At 39.2% G+C, this 22,009-nt stretch overlaps 1 protein-coding gene across 6 annotated transcripts in view; it reads right to left on the bottom strand.

Moving 5' to 3' along the window:
* Nucleotides 1–22,009, bottom strand: part of LOC117403843 (rho guanine nucleotide exchange factor 28-like) — a 104,909-nt gene that overhangs the window by 55,340 nt on the left and 27,560 nt on the right. For all 6 annotated transcript variants that reach the window (XM_058991053.1, XM_058991188.1, XM_058991123.1 and 3 more), the window contains exons 3-7: nucleotides 20,720–20,876; nucleotides 17,206–17,499; nucleotides 7,575–7,758; nucleotides 5,297–5,486; nucleotides 2,713–2,785 (exon numbers count right to left, since the gene is read on the bottom strand). In XM_058991053.1, the coding sequence (XP_058847036.1) occupies nucleotides 2,713–2,785; nucleotides 5,297–5,486; nucleotides 7,575–7,758; nucleotides 17,206–17,499; nucleotides 20,720–20,876 (898 nt within the window). The remainder of the gene's footprint in view (nucleotides 1–2,712; nucleotides 2,786–5,296; nucleotides 5,487–7,574; nucleotides 7,759–17,205; nucleotides 17,500–20,719; nucleotides 20,877–22,009) is intronic.

Below are 22,009 nucleotides of genomic sequence, written 5' to 3'. Positions count from 1 at the left end.
ACCAAACACCATAAAATACAAAGGGACGGGAAAGCGACTTCCTCTTTAACATGCTGTATTACATATATAGATACAGCATGCGGTTCCCACCGCACTCTATAGCAATACATAGTTTATTGCATGCTACAATCAGTAATAAAATGGAACAGCTATGGCACTTTAAAGTGGATTAAACAAACTATAGAAAACAGTCACAAAACATTGCTGTTTAATTGAACTGCCTTACCAACAATCAACAATTGAAATGTTTCTCCCCTAAGTGGGTGCACTAGAATGCAGTAGCACAGCACACAGGGGGATTGTCTTACAGCAGACTTGTGCAATCGAGCTAATGAACTGCAATCAAACTCCCGTTGCTACGGTTACCTGCAACTGCAACCAATAGCAGTAGCTGCAACAAACACAGATCAAATCGGTTCGGTTTTGGGTCGATCCAGGAGTGAAACAAAGTGTTCAGACAAGTTTAACAAAAACACTCTTCCTGCACGATACAATTAACATGCGTGTGTTAAGATCCAGGGAAGATTTTCAGTTACACAGGGACAGCTTGTTAATATAACTAGTACATGTTAACACACTCAGTGTCAGGTGCTGATGTGATATCATGCACACTGATCCAGAACAGCAGACACTGAAAAGGAGAGACACACACTAGGCAGGCAGAAACAGGAATCACAAGCAAAGACACATTTTCACATGGGAACTCGGCAGACTAGGGCAGGGAATTAACCTCTGCCAAACATGAAAACAACAACACCCACTTCTTCACACATAGAGTACAACCTGTCCCTGCAATAGTCCTACCTATTTACCTACTTATAATGTGCAGGACCTTCACTCTGTCACAAGAGCTGCATATCATGCAAGACAGATTTTACCTGTATCGATTGTAACTGTAATCTTCATCCGATCACTGTAATCTGAAATCAGTCACTCTCAATCCAATACTAAAGTTTACCAGCAGAGGGCAGTGCAGCAGGTAACACTACAGCTCAGCTTGAAAACAAAGCTCTCATAGCCTTGAATCAGTTCACAAGGTCTATGTCCTTTCCATAACATAATGTAATGTAAGAACAACTGAAGAGAAAAACAAGAGCAGCTTCTAATTAAAAGGTCAATAAAATGTTAAATATACTCAATACCTAGGATACATGTCTCAGTTGATTATGCAGGTTTATTTATGTTGGAGGATGTAGTTCTTGAATTTAGATTGAGAGAATGTGTGGATTTAACGCTGCAGGGTTTACTGGGTTTATTTCTTTCTATGAAACAGGACACCTTCTGCTAAGATCAATATACCAGCTTCTCACACTGATTAGCCATCTGTTATAAAAACATTGTACGGCTTATTTAACTACTTGATTTGAAACCTTTATTTGTTTCTATCCATTTTCCCCATATTGTTTTTACCAGGACACTTATATAAACGTACTTATAACAGAACAGTTCTTCCACTAAGTCAGGGAGGGGTAACCCTGGAGAGCCATTCTATGCCAGGTTTAACCCCTACCCGCTTTAGAGCCTCGTTGGAGGTTTAATAGGGTGACAAAACAATTAGCACCTGGTCTGGAAGGGCCAGAGCTACCAAATTCCTGCTTTTGGGGATCGTCTGTGCCATTAACAGGGTTTAAACTCATCCCTATGAGACCTCAGTGAGCCAGCCCGGGTCTGTTCATAAAAGCAGTCCTGAACAATAGTGGTGGCTCTCTGGATGGACGGACGTGTGCATTCACAGATATCCATCCTGAACTTGCATACATGGCTTTCTCCACGGGTGCCTTGACCATTTTCAGAGCTTCATAACAGAGCTGCGAAAATGGATTATTCGATTATTCGGATGAATCCGATTGTCAAATTTGCTTCATGATTTCAGTTACAAATCTCAGAGGTTGTTGTGCACTGTCAAAACTTTTCTGCCAGGTCCTTCACACGTTTAATCTTAATATACTATTAACTGACTCCTGTACTGTTTATATTTTGAAATAGTTTTTATTTTGTGTGACTTTTTTCTGCCTCTATTTAATCCTGAGGCCGCAGAGTCCTGGAGTCAGCCGACTCGCATCAGACTGCAGACAGCAATAGTCTCACCACAAAGTGGCAGAGTCTTCCAATACCACATCTATGCAATGTGCAGACACATCTGTAAAGATTTCACATAAAACATGTACGTCTGAGGGAAAGGAGCGGTTGAGGACCAATTTGGCTGAGATTTTGAATTAGAAGGCAGAGCTGTCTTGCTGCCTTTGTTTGTATAGCTTAAAGCTAAATAAGTTTAAGAGTTTAAATGCAACAGAAACCACCTTTACAAGCCCATAATCCAGGCTGGATTTAATAAACTCCCTAGTATAACGTGCTCTGCTTGTGTTGACAGTAATGATAGCAGTTTTACACATACTACAGCAAAGCCAACCCAGTACAAGAGAGAGGATCTCTGTTTAAGTACTGGATATATATTTTTTGTGCAGAAGCTATCAAAGCCCTAATACGCATAGGAGTCGTTCTAAATACAGACCCATTTTATACTGTATAATGAAAGATGGCCCCTTTGTGGAACAACATTACAAAAAACAGCATTCCAAACAGAACATGTGAAAAACAAAGCGATGCAGAATTTCAGTTGAAAAAAAAAGGTCAAGTTATTGAATAAACCTGTATTAAACCTGTATTACTAAGCAATATGCAAAGATATTGATACAGAAAAACATGCAGTACCTTTGTCAGCAGTGCCTTCAGTATATTCCATTTGTGACCTGCCATCCAGTCCGTTTATTTTAAGGGATGTAACCTAAAACATAAAGATGCCTTATGTACATCTTTCAGTACTGTTTGTTTATTTGTACACCTGCACTATCTGAAGTGGTTCTATTAAATGGATGATTTTCATCAACATGTAATAAAAGCAGTAGTTTTACTGTACAATAAACAGTGTTCAATAAATAAAGCATGTAATATAACATGTAAAACCACAAGCCTTTTTAGGGTGGAATGAAATAGAAACCACACAGTACACAGGTTTCTGAGAAAGTAAAACACTAAACAGACACCAATGAATTAGACTTTAAACCTGAAAAAGATGTGCAGAGATTATGCAGCTTATAAATCAGTACACTTGAAATGCATTCATTCTCTGACAGAGACAAAGCAAGGCAACTTTAAACCAGGTTTCACAACTATTTATAAGGCATGTGGAGGCTGTGTGGTCCAGTGGTTAAAGAAAAGGGCTTGTAACCAGGAGGTCCCCGGTTCAAATCCCACCTCAGCCACTGACTCATTGTGTGACCCTGAGCAAGTCACTTAACCTCCTTGTGCTCTGTCTTTCGGGTGAGACGTAATTGTAAGTGACGCATAGTTCACACACCCTAGTCTCTGTAAGTCGCCTTGGATAAAGGCATCTGCTAAATAAACAAATAATAATGTGATCACATGTGCCAGAGGCCAAATCAAACCACTTTCATTTTGCATGTAAGTGAACTGAGTTCATCCCACTTACACAGGACACAGTGGTAGACTGCCTTCTTTAGGACAGATTAGGTGGATTAATACCACAGGAACAACACCTGGACATCTTCTGCACTTCTCACAATCTGTTCATTCATGCACGAGTACAAGAACATTGGAATTCATCCGGATAATTAAATCCACAGGAATCAACAGGACTGAATTCAAAATGAATTACTTCAGAACTTACAGAGGAAGTTCATAAAATATCCAGGTGTTATTCCTGTGGTATTCAGCCGAAATTCATTATGAATTTGCGGTCATTATTTTAAAGTGTTACCTTTTTTTATTCTTGCAGTTGAAATCTAGTTTATTTTCAGAACCAACAGTTCCCAGCTTCATTACGAAGCTTTTGTGCAAAGTGGGACAACATTGCATTGTTTCTTTTTGAACACTTGGTTGCTTTTGTTCGAAGCACTTGGTGCGATGATTCTGAAGTGTTCAAATTGCCTTTTGAAAAGCAGACTTTGGTTGGTGTCATCAGAGGGGAATAAGGCTTCAAAGGGCTTTCTCATGCTTTCATTCGGAAGCCCAGTGCCCATGACCACTCTGCCTGATGATGCCCTGTACAATCGGCTGTGTGTGATGTGCTTGCCTTAATGGCATCTTGAAAGAGGTTGTGGAAGGGATCTGCGCACCAATCACTGCTTATATATGAACATAACTTAGATATTTTATTTAACATCATGTAATCAAAGAAACTACAAAATTATATTGCAAAAGTCTACCAGAAGCCATAATAGTAGCAGAATATTTCAATGTTAGATTTCAATTTTTCATTAAGTATATGGAAAACTACAGCAGTATGTAATTCAATATGTTAACGTAACATTATTCAGCAGGTTTCATTCGACTTTATCAAGCAAAATGAGTTAATCCTATAGGGTGACGCAAAACTTTTGGCCATAGCTGTAGGCTCACATTTCCTCTGCTCAGTTATGGCAGACAGGAAACCAGCAATTACTGCAGCAGAGTTCACTCAGCAGACAGTTCACAGCCCTGCTGAAAAGCATTCGAGTGCCTATTGCTCCAAGTCCCAAAGATCAAACGCGGGGTTTTGTGTTCCATGATTTACAAACTCACAAGCAGTTTCAGTGTTACACGGCAGCAAGCCTCTCAGCCTCACCCCTCCCTTGGTGCTTGTTATTCACTCTCTTTCTGATTTACTACAGGCTATGTGAACAGGTCATGTTTCAAAACTACCCACTGCTACCCTGACTGTACGTCAGCTTCCCTTAGTGCTGTTCACTGATTACATGATATAAACAGCCATTCTGTTCACACACACACACAAACGCTAAACTTATAAAACCATTCACTGAACAAAGTCATCAGACTTTAATTCAGGGCTTTCTGTTATTTTTTCATGTATTGTTAATAAAATACATCACCAAAGAAATAAAAAATAAAACACACCACAAAAACAAAACCCCTCTGCTAGCACATTTATACAGCATATAGAGTATAATTCTACATGTGTGGAGTGGCAGTAAGGTATGTTAATATGTACGATTTACCTTATCTAATGGTAAAGGAGTGTAGCTGCGTGAGTACTTTAGTTGGGTAAGAGGATATCAAAGTGAAGCATCATGATTTATAACTGCTGTCCTTTAAAACAGTGTAATATATATATATATATATATATATATATATATATATATATATATATATATACACATAATAAATGGATAGGCGTCTTCAAATGGCTATCGATTTCTTTAGTTTCTATACTTTCGTTTTCTGTAGGCAAAGGACCAGCATGCGATGGAGAAGCAGCATTGCAAAGCCTGTCTCTCACCTCTATTAGGAAGTTGTTGTCCTTTAAATGCTTCCTCAGGAGCTGAATGTGTGCCTCCAGTGTCCACTCTGTGCCATGCGTGACGGTGAGCGTCAAGGCCTCCGATAAATGAAAGAACTTCAATAGCCTGCCACTGTCAGCCTGGATCTCAGAAATACCAGCCAAGGCAGTGACCAGGGGATTCGGGGGACTGCAGAAACAAGATAAAGCAAGCGCTCTGTTCAACCATAGACATTCAGTTGGGGCAAATGCCTCAACACTAATTCTGCACTAGCCTGGTCAAGTGCAAGTATTTTTTAAAAAGGAGCCTCTGTTCAAAACAGGTCAGTGCTGATGACGATAAAATAATGGGCCTGGTTTTCAAAGCTTTAGTTGCAGCTTGATGTATTGATGGCTTTGGACCCAACTAACACTGCAGGTCATTAACTGGCAGTGAGGACCTCCATGACCTCCACTACACATCAGTCAGTGAAAGCACATTTGGATCTCTATTTAAAACATGCTGTACGCACCTATTCAAAATGATTACTATTACGATTAAGTCCATTCATTCCACATGATGTATGTGTTGAGCTAAAGTAGGGTCCTATTACAGTAACACGCTGACTGCTGATCTGAAGTAAACTGTGTGTGTATCAGTGGAGACACGGGCACCCTCCTGCTGTATCGTGGTTCAGAAATATTTACAGATATTGTCTTTGGAAAACTAAGACACAGCATATTTTGTGGGCAGTCGTCAGCCTTGACCCGTTTACAAGTTCAGGTGAGCTCTTTATAAATATGGGCATTCTTTGTACCTATGTTACACAAGTCAGATAAAATTATATACTGTAACCTAGATATTAAATGAAGTTTTATTTTTATCGGACGCAAATATAAATTAACTGAATATGGGCATTTTTTATCAGTCTGGTTTCTTGTTAAAAACTAGTTTTGGTTTTGATTTTTTTTTAACGATGGCCTTTTATACTGTAGACTCATTTAAAATGTATTCTATGCACATCTTCCAGATAAGAACTGTTACGAATGATTTTACATTCCATCTGTTGGGAAACCAGAAGAGTGTGTGGCTGCTGCAATCAGACAAGAGGAAGACATTAAAATAATATACTTACAACAATGAATTATTTCTATCATGTGATTGAATATGCAGTTAACTGGGTCCATAATAGTGGCTGATTACATACTGGAATGAGATATACAGTACCTCAAGAAGCATGCTTTTGTTCGTTGCATAAACAGATTGCTATATTTTTCTATTTGCACAACACTTACACAGCATTACGGTTGCTAAAGGGACATTGTTGGGGTGTCAATATTATTGCACTGTTTTTGTTGTTGGCAAAAAAGCTATGATTCTAACAATCCACAAACACTAGAAATTGGAGTATTTGTGAACAAAAACAAAGCATCCCCAGGGGCATAATGTAAGGGGAATGGCATACATGATCGGATTGGTTGTACACATGAAGTAAAAAGATCTCTAACATCTACATGGCTTGAGGTCAAAACAATGGGGCAGTGAAACAGTTAATGTACATCACCAGTATTGGAACTCTATTGAGATGACCATAGAACACAGCTGGGTACTAACGGTAAAGACACCAGCATCTAATTTAATTATCTAAATGGTAGATCTTAGTATCTCCATCCCAAAATGAAATAATCTGATGTTCTGCTCTTTTCACTGTAATGAATAACATTTTATTCACTGATAATGAATAAAACTGCAACGGTAAATACGGAAAATCATTAAAGTGCACAGTAATTGCAATTGTCGTGCACCATAAAGTTTAGTGCACTTTCATAAATGAGGCCCGTAATGTACTGCATATGAAAAAGTCTGACTTTTGAGGCTGGATTTAAAAAATAGTAATACAGAGCTGTGGCTACGCATTGTATCATATGGGCATTACAGGGTTAACACATAATGACTACTTGCAAGACCAACACCCTTGTTCCAGCTTCTGACAGTCCACGATCATGTCTAATATTTGACTGCTGGGCTTTAAATGTAGAAAGTACTTCTAAAACATGTCTATGTTTTTTTGTTTTTTTTTTACTGCAATTAGTACTGCAGACTTGTATATAGGTTTAACACACTCAAATCTCAAGTAGCAGTACATGTAAGATAGCTCCACTCAAAACAGCAGGCTTTTTAACTAATCTAATATACTGATATGTGCATACATCATTTTTATTTGACTGTCATTATAAGACCCTGCAAAGTTACTCACTGGTGAAAGAGATGCATTACAAAGTCTTGGTAACGACTTACTTTCTCAGCAGCTCCACAAGCGCTTGGTTCCCAGTCTGAATTGCCAGCTGCTCTGGAGTGGCTCCGTCCTCGTTAGGTAAAGACAAAGCTATCAGGCCGCCAGGCTGGCACAGCAGAAACTGAGAGAGATTAAACAGGCCTAACCGCACCGACAGATGAAGTAAGGACTCCCTGGGCCTGAGCTCTGAAAAACAAATAGGAAAAGAAAAGGGAAAAATCAGATTGTCTGTGAAACAATGCAGTCTGAGCCGCACAGCACACCCAACATTCTGTCCTTCAGACCAGCACGGGGAACAAACAAGAAAAAAAAAATACAAAAACAAAACAAGAAAGGCCCATACAGTCACGGCTGAATAAGCCTGAACTCTGAATCCAAGAAAAAAAAAAAAAAAAAAAAAGTCAGAAAATAGAAAATAAAGGGACGTGGGTGTAAATTGCGCATTTTGACCAACTAATTTATTTATTTTATTGAAATGGTGAAATGGCAGGACCAGTCCTAAGTAGCACTCCACAATGTAAATTATGGAAATAACAAGGCACAAGCACATACACATTATAGAAGTAATGTGATAAGCAAGAGATTGCAAAAACAAATAACTTCTGAAAGGACGCATTTGTCTTACCAGCACAGTTATTAAAGCAGTCTCTTTGTCGAGGTCTTGGGTGCTCGGCGTGGCAGTTCGTTCCAACTTCCAAGAAACAAAAACTCTAATATTTGAAGGTCAATCTGCCATTCATAGTCTCAGACGCAGAGTTAAGCACACATCATGTTATGCAGCGCCTGGTTAAAAGGGAGCTTAAACTGCTCCCAGTTTTTTAAGTAAGGTGTGACTGAGGAACGAGGGATTAGTGCCAGTTCAAACAGGGTCTCCAGGTCCTTCCTCCATTAGACATCTTGTGTTAAAAATACAAGACAAATGCATTCCAGCATTCTGAAAAGGGCTTGATGTCAGCAGATGAAAATATCTTCAGTGCACGGTACACCTCAACACTCAACACAATGGAGCTTCCTGGCATGTTCTTGTTTATTGTTTGCGCTGTGAGTCACAAGATTAAGAGCAGCCAGAAAACAATTAGTGACTTCATTCCTTGAAAAATGTACAAAACATTTTCTACATGGACATTAAACGAGTACTGCAATCCCATGTGGTAAAGACACGAGATCTGAGCACTTTCACCCGATGTAATTGCATGTCTTAAATGTGAGAATGAGTGCACAGCAGTTTGTGCCCTGAAGCTACTCCCACACACAGAATGATCAAGATTAGGAAGGGTTTCCAAAGATGTAGCGCTCAATTGCTCAGTCAGGACTATGACTGGCAGTTCTGTTAATTAAAACTTTTTTTTGACAGCTAATTAGTCCAAGCTCTTACCTTTCAATTGAGCCACTGACGATCACTCTAGGACTTGTACAACCGGAGAAATGCTGTTTGAAGTAGCGAGTGTCAGTGAAACTGCAGTGAACAGAGACGAAAAGTCGGCTTCCATGTACGGGCGACAAGTGTTTTATTTTTATATTTCTGTTAGATTTTTTTTCCTGTATTCTAATATAAATTGCAAATGTGTCCTACATTTAACCAAAAAGTCTAAATACATAAATGTTAACAAACTCACTCTTAAAAATTCTGAAACTTGTACATTGTTTTTTGGAGTGTAAGGGCAGCTCTGCAGCGTACAATGCCAAATCAAAACGCATAATGGGCGGTGGCTCATTTGCATGTTAGCTTCAAATTTAGCAGGCAAAATAAATATTTACTTTGTGAAAACACATATTTATTTTTTCAGATTTAATTGCTTAACAATAATGTTTTCCAGATTTATTTGTTATAAATTTCAAAACTTTTAAGAATGTGTTTGTCTACATTTATTTAAGCTAAATCTTGATTTTTTATGGTTAAATCTAGGGGGGAGAAAAGCGATTTACATTAAATCTGGAAAAAAGGTTAAAATCTAAAATTAAGTTCTAATGTTTTAATATGTGTGGTGGCACATAAAAATCTAGATCAACTTTGATCTAGATTCACATGCGGAATAACCTGCTGAATGTTGCATTATGCATTCCAAACACTGTAGTTTTACAGTGCAGATAGAATCCAGTTGTAGTTCATTTAAGATATAAGCCTTGCTGTAGGAACTGGCATAAAACTAAATTAGAAGAAAAAGGTCCACTGTATAATACATCCCTTCCAGAATGGCAAGACACACAGTACCCTTCATGGGAACTTAGTGGAGTTCTACAACTGTCTGAGCTACTGTATCAGATAGACAGCACACTGATTTGACATGCACCTTTGATTCTAAAAGAGTAACACTGTTGCTGTACCCTGCCACAAACGCATCCAACGTTACCATGCAAAGAGAAAACGTGTTATTATTATTATTATTATTATTATTACTATTATTATTATTATTATTATTATTATTATTATTATTATTATTATTATTATTATTATTATTACTACTTTTATTACAACAGCAGTGCGTACTCAAAGGTATCAAATTGCAGAACATCACCTAAACAAAAGATTATTTAGGAACAGAGGGACTCATTATCCCCAGTAGATCAAAACCGGTTTGGCTGGACCAAGATGAAAATTCAGTTGAAACAGCTGGCAGGTAATTTGAAAAGGTTACACTCGGTAAATACACTTCCCATTGTATTGCTATAAAATATCAAATGTCTTCATATGGTTTTTGCCCCCAGCAAATGAGAGGCTAGTGACTTTTCAAGTTGTACCACATCAGGTCCTAAACACAACCATCTATGTTTATGTACTGCCTTTTTTTTCACTGGAAAATTACAGAAAGGAGGGAAGCACAGATGCATAAACTCATTTCCAGTACGCAGTCTTTAGTGTTGGCACAAAGATTGAAATGTTCAAATAAGCAATGTATTTAGTCCCAAACTTGCCCATTAGTTAGTCATTATCCTGTCATAATATTGACACCTGTGTTAATGCAGACCACATTTAACAAAATACAACTAGCAATGTAACTATTCTTAAAAAAGTAAAATTCTGTCAGGCTTGCACTGCCATTTTCACACAGGGAAAAAGCTAATAATGAAGCATCTCTGTGCTAATTCAAAAAGAAACTGCACAGCACAGAGCATTCATAAACTCAGCAACCAGCACAAATTAAGCTGCATAATTTACAACAAACAATGCAACCACTGTGTCACAAGTTTTGGATGAACGTCAGCTATCTCTAGTGTTTTTGCCCTGGCATGCACGGATTATTATCCAGGGCGACTTACAATTGTTACAAAATACCACAGGACAAAGTATCACATTACAAAATATTACATTATAAAATATAAGGTACAGTAAAATCTGAAGGAAATAATCAAATTCAAATAAGAGCAAAATAAAGAATTCAGTAAATAATTACATTTGAGAGTGAGTTCGACTAAGAGCAGTTAACTTACAGTAAAAAATATTTGCTTATGTAAGTAAAGTCCATTAAGAGCACGTAGTAAGTACATTAAGTGGATGAGAATGACTTCAAATAACAGCAATTACAAAAAACATGAATACTACCGACAAGAGTAAAATCAAGTACCAGATACAGGAAGTAGTTATAATTAAGAGCAGCAGTAGAATACAGCAAGGTATGGAGCAGTTAAGTGCAAGTACAAGCTGATGCAAGTGCTGGAACAATTGGGTGCCATCTAGTCCAGTATAGTGGAGAGTTGTGAGGTTTACAGATGCTGTCTGAACAGGTGTGTCTTGAGGAGGTGCCAGAAGGTGGTCAGGGACTGAGCAGTCCTGATATCTGTGTATAGGTCGTTCCACCACTGAGGGGCAAGGGTGGAGAAGAAGCGGGCTCTGGAAGCAGGGGAGTGGGGGGGGGGGGGGGGTACAGCTAATCTGCCGCTGGTGGAGTAGCGGAGGGGGCGAGAGGGGGTGTAGGAAGAAATGATAGTCTGGTCAGACAGCAATAGGCGAGTACAAGTTTTGAATTGGATGAAAGCAGCGATAGGGAGCCAGTGGAGTGAGCTGAGCAGCAGTGTAGCGTGGGAGAAACAAGGAAGGGAAAAGACAAGGCAAGCAGCAGTTTTGGATGAGCTGGAGCGGACAGATAGCAGAGGCAGGGAAGCCGGCCAGGTGGGAGTTGCAGTAGTCAAGGTGGGACAGTACCAGGGCCTGAACTAGGGGCTGTGTGGAGTAGTCGGAGAGGAAGGGGCAAATTCTTCATATGTTGCTGAGACAAAAACGACAGGAGCCTGCCAGAGTAGAGATGTGCTGAGAGTAGGAGAGGGAGGGGTCGAGGGTGACACCGAGGTTCTTGGTGGATGAGGAGGTAGAGAGGGCGGTGGATTCAAGAGGAATAGAGATAGAGAGATCAGCAGTGGGGAGGAAGAGGGGGGAAGCAAAGGAGGTCTGACATGGAGAGGTTGTTTAAGATGATGTGAGTGCATCCAGGAGGAGATGGCTGAGAGGCAGGTAGAGATACAGGAAGAAATGTCAACTTTACAGCATCAAAAATTAGCAACAACTCAGGTTACAATTAAAACAAAACTTTACTTACTTAAGAGAACGATCTGGCCCTTCTGCTTCCCTGCTTGCTGTTCTAATAACGCAAACTCTGGCAGTTGCCAAGAGTAATTAAAGAGTAATTAAACTCCTCGCTTCAAACAACACTGAAGGTCTTCAATTCAATCCACTGTGTCATCATACCTTCCTACTTTCTCCCCTCGCTGTGCCTTTAATGGGACAGTGACACAGTTGAGGAGGCTTTCCTAAGACATGGTTCACTTTGTGGGGTACCATACGGCAGGAACAATATAGTGGGTTTGTGTAGAGTAATGTGTGTACAAGGTGCACTGTCCAATATGCTGTTTAATGTTTATACTGTACATATTTAAGCTGTTAAACTATACTGTGTAGAAACATGCCTCTCAGAGTGGTATTGTGTCGAGCTGATTTTGAGGAAAAAACGTTTTATGCATTTACTTATTTATTTTAACTACATAATGGGAAAACCTACTTCCCTGTTTGAAGTAGATACCTTAGCGGATCACTCTGCTTTAGAACTGAAATGCACCCAAATCCAACCAGAAGAAATACCATTTCCAAAGTGTGTTGTATTACACTGCATTCTGTTCTCTTTACCATAAATACTTCAAATCTCTTTAAATAGAACTGAAAATGTACAAATGCCAAGGTATTATAACCAGTTAAAAAAAGAGCGGCATTTCTTCTTTTTTTTTAGATCCCTGTATAAGCTTAAGCATAAACACACATACTATGTATACTGTATTAGGGTAAAAGCGAGCAATATAGGAAATTGTGACCTCTACAGCAACAGCAACAGCAGCAAGAGCCCTGGCAATATCACCTTCCTACTCCCTGCTGGACCAGGGCCCAGCCATCAATTTTGTATATATGTGTGACTGGGTGCCCACCCCTTGTGTATATTTTTTATTTATGTATGTATTTTCATTTGTATTATCATTATTGTTATTGATGTTTGTGTGCATTATTATTTATTATTTGAGACCGGTGAAAAGCTGGTCTTATAAAGTGTAGTCGGCGTGGATGGGGTTAAATCCCCATCGCGATAAATCTCATGGGAATGTGGCTGGAGCCTTAACAAGGTAATTATTTGATTAATGGGTAATTAAATATAAATATAAAAGACCCACTGCGGGCTCATTAGAGGAGAGCTGAGAAGAGGACGGTAAATTGAGAGCGACAGCTATTTGATTAAAGAGATCCAAAAGGTACTCGTTTTGTGCAATACCGTTAGTGTTTGTTATTGTTTATTAGTTTGGCCAATGTGCCCTTTTCTTGTTGGTGTTATTGTTTAATAAATACGAGTGCAGTAGCACAGCTTTGCCCCGTATGTTTTGTCTGTGTATCCCTGGTCTGACGTCACCCCTGCAGCTGTCTCTGCCACGATATGTTATTCATTAAAACAAAGTTAGTCTGTCAGTGTATTTATGGCATGAGGAAACTTGTCTTCTTTGTTCATTTAATATTGCCGATATTAACAATCCACCCACAAACAAACCATCCGTAAAATAATGTAATATTCTATTAAGACTCCCTGTGGACAGAGGTCTGGTTAGCTGCAAGAAGACACTGGCAGCTTGACAAAGATACATTTACAATCGATCCGACTTCACATTTTTCACTGACATGGTATTATCAGCCAATTAGAAAATTGTTGGTCTCATAAAGATTTTCTGACTGGAGCGAGTGATTTTTACATGTAGTGGCTGATTAAAAATATCCCCAGTTCCTACTTATGGAGCTGTGTAGAGCACTTATGAAGCCCTTTACTGTTCAATCACAGCATTACCAGAACATTTCAAAAACTGGTGTAACTAGAAATGGGAGTTTTTGTGAAGCAAAACCAAGCATCCCGGGGGCATTATCTAAGGGATGTCATACGAGATTGAATGTGTTGTAACAAATTAAATAAAAATGGAGCTGTTGAAAAGAGCAGTATTACTCATATGCAAATAAGTTAAACAAGTAGAAGGGAAATAATTCATTTCTACTGCACACTATCTGTAAGAACATCAAACAGTCCAGCTGTATATAAGTGTCCTGTCTTTATAAAGCAGAAACTTAAAAAGTCACATTATCTCGATATGGTCACCATATTAGGTCACAGGTCAATGTCATGGTCACCAAAACATTCACAATGCAGGGTTTATATGTTATGAAGTCACTACCTCAAATGGTTTCTGAAATATGAGGTTTTGACACAGGGACATCTTTACAAAATGTGCACAAAAGGGTTTATTTTTCTTGCACGATACCCTTGATACCCTGAACGTGACTGACAGAATCACAGAATACAGCTGTGTACCGAATATGAAGCCAGCACCTTGAAACATTGCTTATTTACCAGCAGGTACACAAAAAGTAACATAACCCAATATGATAGCCATCTTAGGTCACAAGTCCAGGTGAGGGGTTAGATTTTACCCATAACACTGAAAATATGAAGTTTCCAACTGAAATGGGTTAGGAGATATTAGCAGTATTAGGAGCAGCGGCAGTGATGGCAGGTTGCACAATCATACAAGCTCCCCTCACAAGGTTGCTTAATAAAGAAACCAATTATGTCATATCTATGCCCTTCACCCACGATACGGTTAACTTTTAATATTCTTTAAACTTTGTCATGTGTAACTAGACAACAAGTAGTGTCAAGCAGTGTCAATGTTAAAGCCTTCAATTGCATTCAGGGGCAAAAAGGGACAAAACACTTCGATACCTGACCCGACCTTTTGAAACTCCTTTGGCCACTGCCTGTTAAAACTGAACTGGCTTAGTCTTATATGCAGGTTTGAGTGAATAAAAAAGCAGGATAAAAGCTCATGAAAATGCAGTTTAAAAGTTTTTGAAAGCCAGGGTAAGAAGCCACACCCTTCCAAACAGACAGCCCCATATCAGCTCATTCCAGATCTCATAACTTACAGGCTGGGCCTGAGACAAAAATACAGGTTATTCAAGGCAGCTCTGCTTGCGTGACCCAGCCTAACTCAGGTGGGAGTCAGTCTAATGTTTACACACCCATGGCCAAGCCTAGCTGGGTTAGAATGTAATACACTCCACTAGTCGCATGTGAATCCAAGGTTTTTAACTGCGAAAGTGCCTGATCTGATTAGACTTTTTGACTGATTAGGTTTGTATGAAGCCACTGGGCAGAGGCCACGTGCAACTCAAGTTCAATTACCCTTTGTAGAAAGCAGAGCTATAGGTTAATCTCTTAGAAAAACAGAGCACAGATCAGGGCTGGTCTCAGAAAGAGCAAGGGTCGTGTAACTACAGCACCACATTTAATTTCCTCATCTCCGGTCTTTGCTGCTAGAGTTTTTACTTTTATTTTATTTCTGCACCCACACAGCACACCCAAATTACATTAAAGCACCGAAGTAGCATGTTCTTTATGTTAAAACAGCAAGTGCAAATGTGCTTAGACACAGAGGCACCCTTGGGCATTTTTCTTGCATAAATGGATTCCATTAATTTAATTGGCCCTTATTCTTCCCTGACTCCTCAAGACATTTAAATTTAAACACGCTGAGGTAATAATTAGGGCAACTAATTGAAACCGTTAATTTCATATTGTAATCTACATAAATCCGCATCTAAAAATAAATCTATATTTTAAAAGAAATAAGAACTAATGAATGAAAGGGTCTGGTTTTTAAAAGTCAAAGAAAATTAGATCCAATTTCAGCTTAATCCCTTGCTTTGATAAAATAGCTAATTCAAGGCTTTTATCAGAACACACACACACATATATACACTTCATCAGGATATATATACTGTATACACATCAACACATTGATGTGGTAAACTTACTTTCCAATCACCCTGTATATAGTGGAACAAAAGGCACTAGACTTAGCAGAGCCCTGAATGGAAACCTTCATTATTCCTCCCTTGGCTAATGGTTATAATTGCCTCATCTTGGTAAATGATTTTCGTTGCTTTATTGCATCTTGATGGCATGTGACCTGATATTTTTTGTTACATTCCAGCATCTTCTATTCTACAGGCAATGCAAGTGAAACATTTCAAATGTGTTATTAAAAGACGCTTCGACAAAATAAAAATCAACTACAGCCATGTATGAATTTCATGGTGTGTTTTTTTTTACAGTCTCTCTGCCAGTAGGTTATCATTTGCATGAAATGAACCAGGTCTTCAGAAATCCTCGGCATTATCTACAAATTAGTAAATTTTAGTCCTTCAGTTATAAAGTGAAAGCACTGTATTTATTACTAAACCACTCAAAGAATAACAACATGCAGTAAGACATTGGTCTGTTGAGCATCATGGAGAAGGTGTGTGAAGCCCTCTAATTAAAGTGCCCCACGCAGCCGTTCAGAGAGTTCAAACGGCTCAGTAGAGAGTGCTTGTGCTGGAACTCTGTTCTAATTTATATTATAAGATACATTTACCATGAGGAATGAATGATTTCAAACAGCAGTGTTTAGAACTACCGGGATGTAAGTAAGCAGTTTTCCTTTACAGAAAAATAACACATTAAAAGTCTCTCCCCCTTTGTCTTAGTTTGTATTCCTCCTCCTGTCACTGGTCTGGCACTCGGAATCTGAAGTGTTTAAGAACTTACAGTATTTGTTTTTCTGTGAAATTCCCACCCCACCCCACACAGAAGTGTTTTTTAAAAAAAAGGAAAGAGATATTATGAGAAAACAAGAAAATGAAGGAGAGGCCTGTTGGGCCTAACAACATTTTCCAGTTACTAAAAAACATTACGACAGGGACTGAAATGCTCGCTAGCCCGCACCCAGTCCTGAGCTTCAGAACGCCCCTTGCTAAGGGATATTATTGAAAAGGACAGGTGCCAGGAGCCCCTGGTAAATCTGCTTGGAACTGATCACACGTCTCATAACAGCATTAATAAGTCACACCTGAGTCTGTAGGTAATAGGTGTTACTCATGCAGCTAGGGGGGGGGGGGGGGGGGGACGGACGACGTTTATTTAACATGAAACTACTAGCAACTGATTATTTAAATAATATACTGCATTTGAGATAGTGCTAAAACCCAGGGCTTGGTGCAGGGCTAATGTTAATAATCTTGCTGTTCCTGTGAAAGGAATACATCTATAATTAATAAAACAAAACATACAAACATACCTTCTCCAGCTTGGCTTCCCAGGACGTTCCATGAATAGGGGAACTCCAGGTGAGCCAAGGTTAGCGTGGTCTTGTCATCGACAGTGCCTCTGGCTTCTCCACTCAGTCCAAATCTCTTCAGTAGGGTTAGGTGGCTACTGGCAGTTAGACAGTGAGAGTGATCCACCAGGAATCGGGCTAGCTCATGTGCTTTATCCGGAATGTACGTGACAGAGCTTCTGGCCAGGACAGCGATGGGGTGACCTGTCATGTAAATGTAGGCAGTAACAGACACGTTTTCCAACTGGTTATGACCTGGAAATAAAAGAAGAGTCAATGTTATAACATCACATGTGTCCACTAGGACTTACAGCAAGACCACCAGCACTCATTTAAAAACACCCACCCCCATTAAAAACAAGAAGATTCATCTCTCAGACCCCAGCCAAGTACAAACAACACACCTGGTGGCTATACAGCAATCAAACACAGCACTGAACGACCTGTTGCAGTAATGCGACAGAGATTTTAAGAGAGATTCTGTTCACTGCAGCAGCAAAGGATTAAAGATAGGGATTAAACACAGGGATTTACAGTTTTGCTTTCAGCTGACTGCCCATACATTTTATATTATATACATATAAATTTTATGCATTCAATTCACAAACTGGTCAAAAGTAAAGTATGCTATTATCAGCAGTAGCATTTTCTCCTATGCAGCAACGCTACAGTACCTGCCATATGGAATTCAAGGCATACAAATTCAAAGCTGACATCAAATGCACCTGAGAGGGTTTAAAGAGGGTTCAGAACAGCTAACATCTGTTCTGCAGATGATCATTTACTACCTTATTTTGGAGAAGCAGAACCAAGTCTTTTATTTCTGAATTTCAGTTTGGAGTGAATCGATAGGATTGCTTTACTCCAAACGATGCTATAACAGTCATTGTTAGAAAAAAATACAAATAAAGCAGAGCCGTCTAGCCTCACCTGTCGTGAGGGAGGCTCCGTCGAGACAGAGGGGGGCCTCTGGGACAAATCACATCTAATCATCCAATTGGATGCAGACAGACATTGCTCCTGCATAGTGAAAGTACTACTGCATCTGTTTTCTATCACAGATCAACTGAATTGCCCTCTAAAGTAATTACAAATCAGATTATTTTTGTGATGGTCTTATGGATCACCAGGCTTCAGGGATATTTGTTAGGGTACCTGTCTGGTTAGCATGAGATTTTCTTAATTTCTGCAAGTCATAAGATCAACCAAATTATCTTTCCAAAAACTGTGCTTCTCACCTACCACCTTGCTTAAATGCTGAAATGTGTGGTTTTATATATGAGCATATGCCTATGCCACCAAGGTCCCATTTGAATTGCTCTCCCCCAGAATGGATGGGTTTCAGAAAGGCGATCCCAATAAATAGTGCACATTCAGGCAATTCCGTGAAGCTGGCACAAATGAACTGGGCGGACAACAGCAGAACTGGATTGCACAAAAGCTCTTAAAGAAACCGATGACAGTATTTGTAAACATGGCAGGGACTTAAGTAAAAGAAATAAACATTTCTACACCCTGCTTCTGTTCCACAAAGTAAAAAAGATACAGCATCTCCTTTAATTTCCTTGGGAGGTGGTTAAGTACCCAGAGATCTTTTGACTTCCAGCTCAGACCATGACTCACTGTGTGTGCGTCACACTCAGCAAGTCGTTTAACTTGCTTGTGGTTCTGAAGACAGCTGTAAAGCACGAATGGAAACTACATGGTGCATGTCAGTAAGATGTCCCGAGTAATCACCATGGCATTCTGGCATTTTCAACTTTAATTTAACTTTAAACCGTTTCAGTGTGTCCTAATACATGACTACTGTAAATAGCTATGTGTTAGCCACAAAATGGTTCTGAAATAATGAAAACAAAAGTTGGTATGAAAACATGCTGCTCTCATCCCATTTAAGTTTAGTCTTTCAACACCGCCTAGGGTATCAAAGTTCATTAAAAAACGTTTTTTTTTTTTTTTTTTCTTGAGAAGAACAACACTCATGTATAGTAAAATGAAAAGCAGCCACATCCAAAAAGACAACAGCCACCACTGCTTGATTGCATTTGCTCTGAGAATGTTTAGCCCAGACTCCCGAACGTGTTCGAGTTTCATACACAATATTCTTCAGGTAAACACAACAACAACACATTCTGTGCCACAGCAGTACCTCAAAAAAGTGCTCTGGTCCTGGTATCTGTTTTGTTCTTGTATTGTCTAGGTTTAACTCTGTAACCCTTTTTAAATGTTTCTATACAACCTCATCATAAATCCCTTTGAATTGTTCTCTTTCTGTGTGCCCTTTTAATTCATTCCCCACACAGGAACAGACTGTCAAGGCATAGCTTAGAATGGACACGTCCGCTAACACCAACAGTGTGCGCATGTGTGTTTTTGTATTGAGAATTTGGTAGATGTCCCCGTTACGTAAAGCAAATACAAGTGAGCTCACTATCTTTCATATTACTCAGCACCGCCTTGGTAACCCGAGGCATGCTTGGTATCAAAGGTATCTTTTTATCATTTCAGATAAAATAACCTGTATAAAGTTGTGTGTCCCATAGCTAAAGCTAAGCCTCTATATTTGTGTTCCACTAGGAGTGAGGCCAAAAATTCATTACCAGCTCAATCAGGGGGTTTAATCCAAATGCCAACAACACGCTTTTTATTACATAATATAGTGCTTAGACAGCACTCTGCAATTAACTTTCTTTCTTTTCTTTTCTTATTTTTAACTGGTTGGTACCAAGTTTTCATAACATTGTACATTCCAGTTGCATGTTGGCCGATACTAGCTTTTTTTCTTATTTATAATACCAAGTGTTAACAAAACATAGCTGAAGCAACATGAACTGGAAGGAATGAAAGAATGTGTTGGAAAGCATGATACATCCTGGGAAAGTCAATGGATCTTTCAGAACAGAGCATGTGTGGAATAACCCGGACACCAATACCACCCAGCACAGGCTGAAGTGGTTTATGTGAAGTGCAGAAAAAGGGATTTCATTGGAATCACTTGGAAATGTGCTACATTTCTGAAAAATACATGGTTTCAGTGGTTAGACAAAATATGAAAAGTTTATTTATCTGTATGTGCCAGGGCCTGTCTGGATGTGATAACATTTACTAGCAGTAACTACAAGTAAAATGCAACATCTCCTCTACACCACCAGTGATGAAATGCATAATAGAAAAATAGAAAATAGAAAAATCAATGAAGAACCACAGACTGTACTGTAACAAGCATATGCGGTTAGTACGAAATTCAAATCTTACAAAACAGACTACGGGACACAAGAAAAGCCTGTGTGTTTGTTGTTGTGTCTTCAGTTTAGCTGCTCCACCTCCCAGTTTAGGGAACAGGACAATGGAGACTTCCTCAGCAGCTGTGTCTGAAGTGTCAAGCTGGAAGAGTGTTAGCCGAGACACACACACAGACACACACACACGCACGCACGCACACGCACGCACAGCGCAGCGGGGAATGCAGACTCACCTGGAACAACAAAATGAAGAGTGCTTGTGTTTCCATCACAATGTATCTGTGCCTCTGTGATGTGGTCCTGGCTGGAACCCTCATACACCAAATAGCACTCAGCCTCCTCTGGCAGAGGAGCCGTTGTCTCCAACACTGCGTAGGCTGTCACCTGCCCCTGGAACAAGCACACACACAGGGTTCAGTACTGACGCGCAGACAGGCTTGCTTCACCTACTTACAAATTACAGTGAAGTCCTGTGTTGCTTTTAAGATTGATGAGAGATGGTTTTAAGCTAATCGAGCTGGTTCAAAACCAAACGCAGTTGAAGACTCTTTTTATATTCAACCTAAGTTACCAGTAGAAAGCTATAAACTTCACACTCCATGTCTGCTGATCCCCAGCTCACCAACACCTGCTGGGTTAAACCATCTGAGGGCTGTTGGTCACTGCCTTCTACTGTACAGGGAAAATAAAGGCCAATCAGGTGAAATATGTAACAGAAAATAAATACAGTGTTTTGTAGGGCTGTCAGTTAAGCCTCCAAATAGCAATTGATTAATTGGGCACACAAAATTGAATCTTCGAATAAATATCAATGATTGTACTGCCCACATACATTTTCGCTCCATTCCTCTCACGTGATTATTTTAATATCTTTGCTGTTCAGTAAAAGCTTGAGCACAACAACTGAATGCGAGCGGTAATTACGCCTTGGTAGCGTCAGAGAAAAAAAAGAAAAGAACAGCCTAAAGCAAGTTTAACACACTACAGGGGTGTTACTAAAATATTTATTCCAAACAGATTACAATACTTTGGAATGTAATCTATATAAACTAGACACGAGTTTACGAAAAACATCTTTTTGTATTCAGTGACAGCTGCAGCATCATGCATTGCATCTTGTTAATACTGTACCACCTAACCATCACTATCTGTGAAACACACAATGCGGAAATCCCTGCCTAAAGCATCACAATAATAATAATGATAATAATAATAATAATAATAATACCACAACATGCATACATCACTGATGTTTTTTTGTTTGTTTGTTTTTTTAATGTTATTGAATATTGTTAAATATTCATTATAGAACAGTTCATTTTGAAACTCCAAAGAAGTGCAAACTATATACAATGTGCACAATTTCTTTACAGGCTGTTTGCCAGGATTACAAGCCTGTCGTCCTGCTCTAGATTCAAGGTGCCGCGCTTTTTTGTTTGTTTACATCAAATACACAGAGGGGTGTACTTACAAAGCATTTTCAAAACTGGACAGGAAAACTGTAGGACAGGACCAGCAAATCA

This window comes from Acipenser ruthenus, chromosome 1 (assembly GCF_902713425.1).
Source record: "Acipenser ruthenus chromosome 1, fAciRut3.2 maternal haplotype, whole genome shotgun sequence".
Lineage (NCBI taxonomy): Eukaryota > Metazoa > Chordata > Actinopteri > Acipenseriformes > Acipenseridae > Acipenser > Acipenser ruthenus.
Note: the sequence above shows the minus strand (reverse complement) of the source record. Positions and strands in the feature narration are given on the sequence as shown.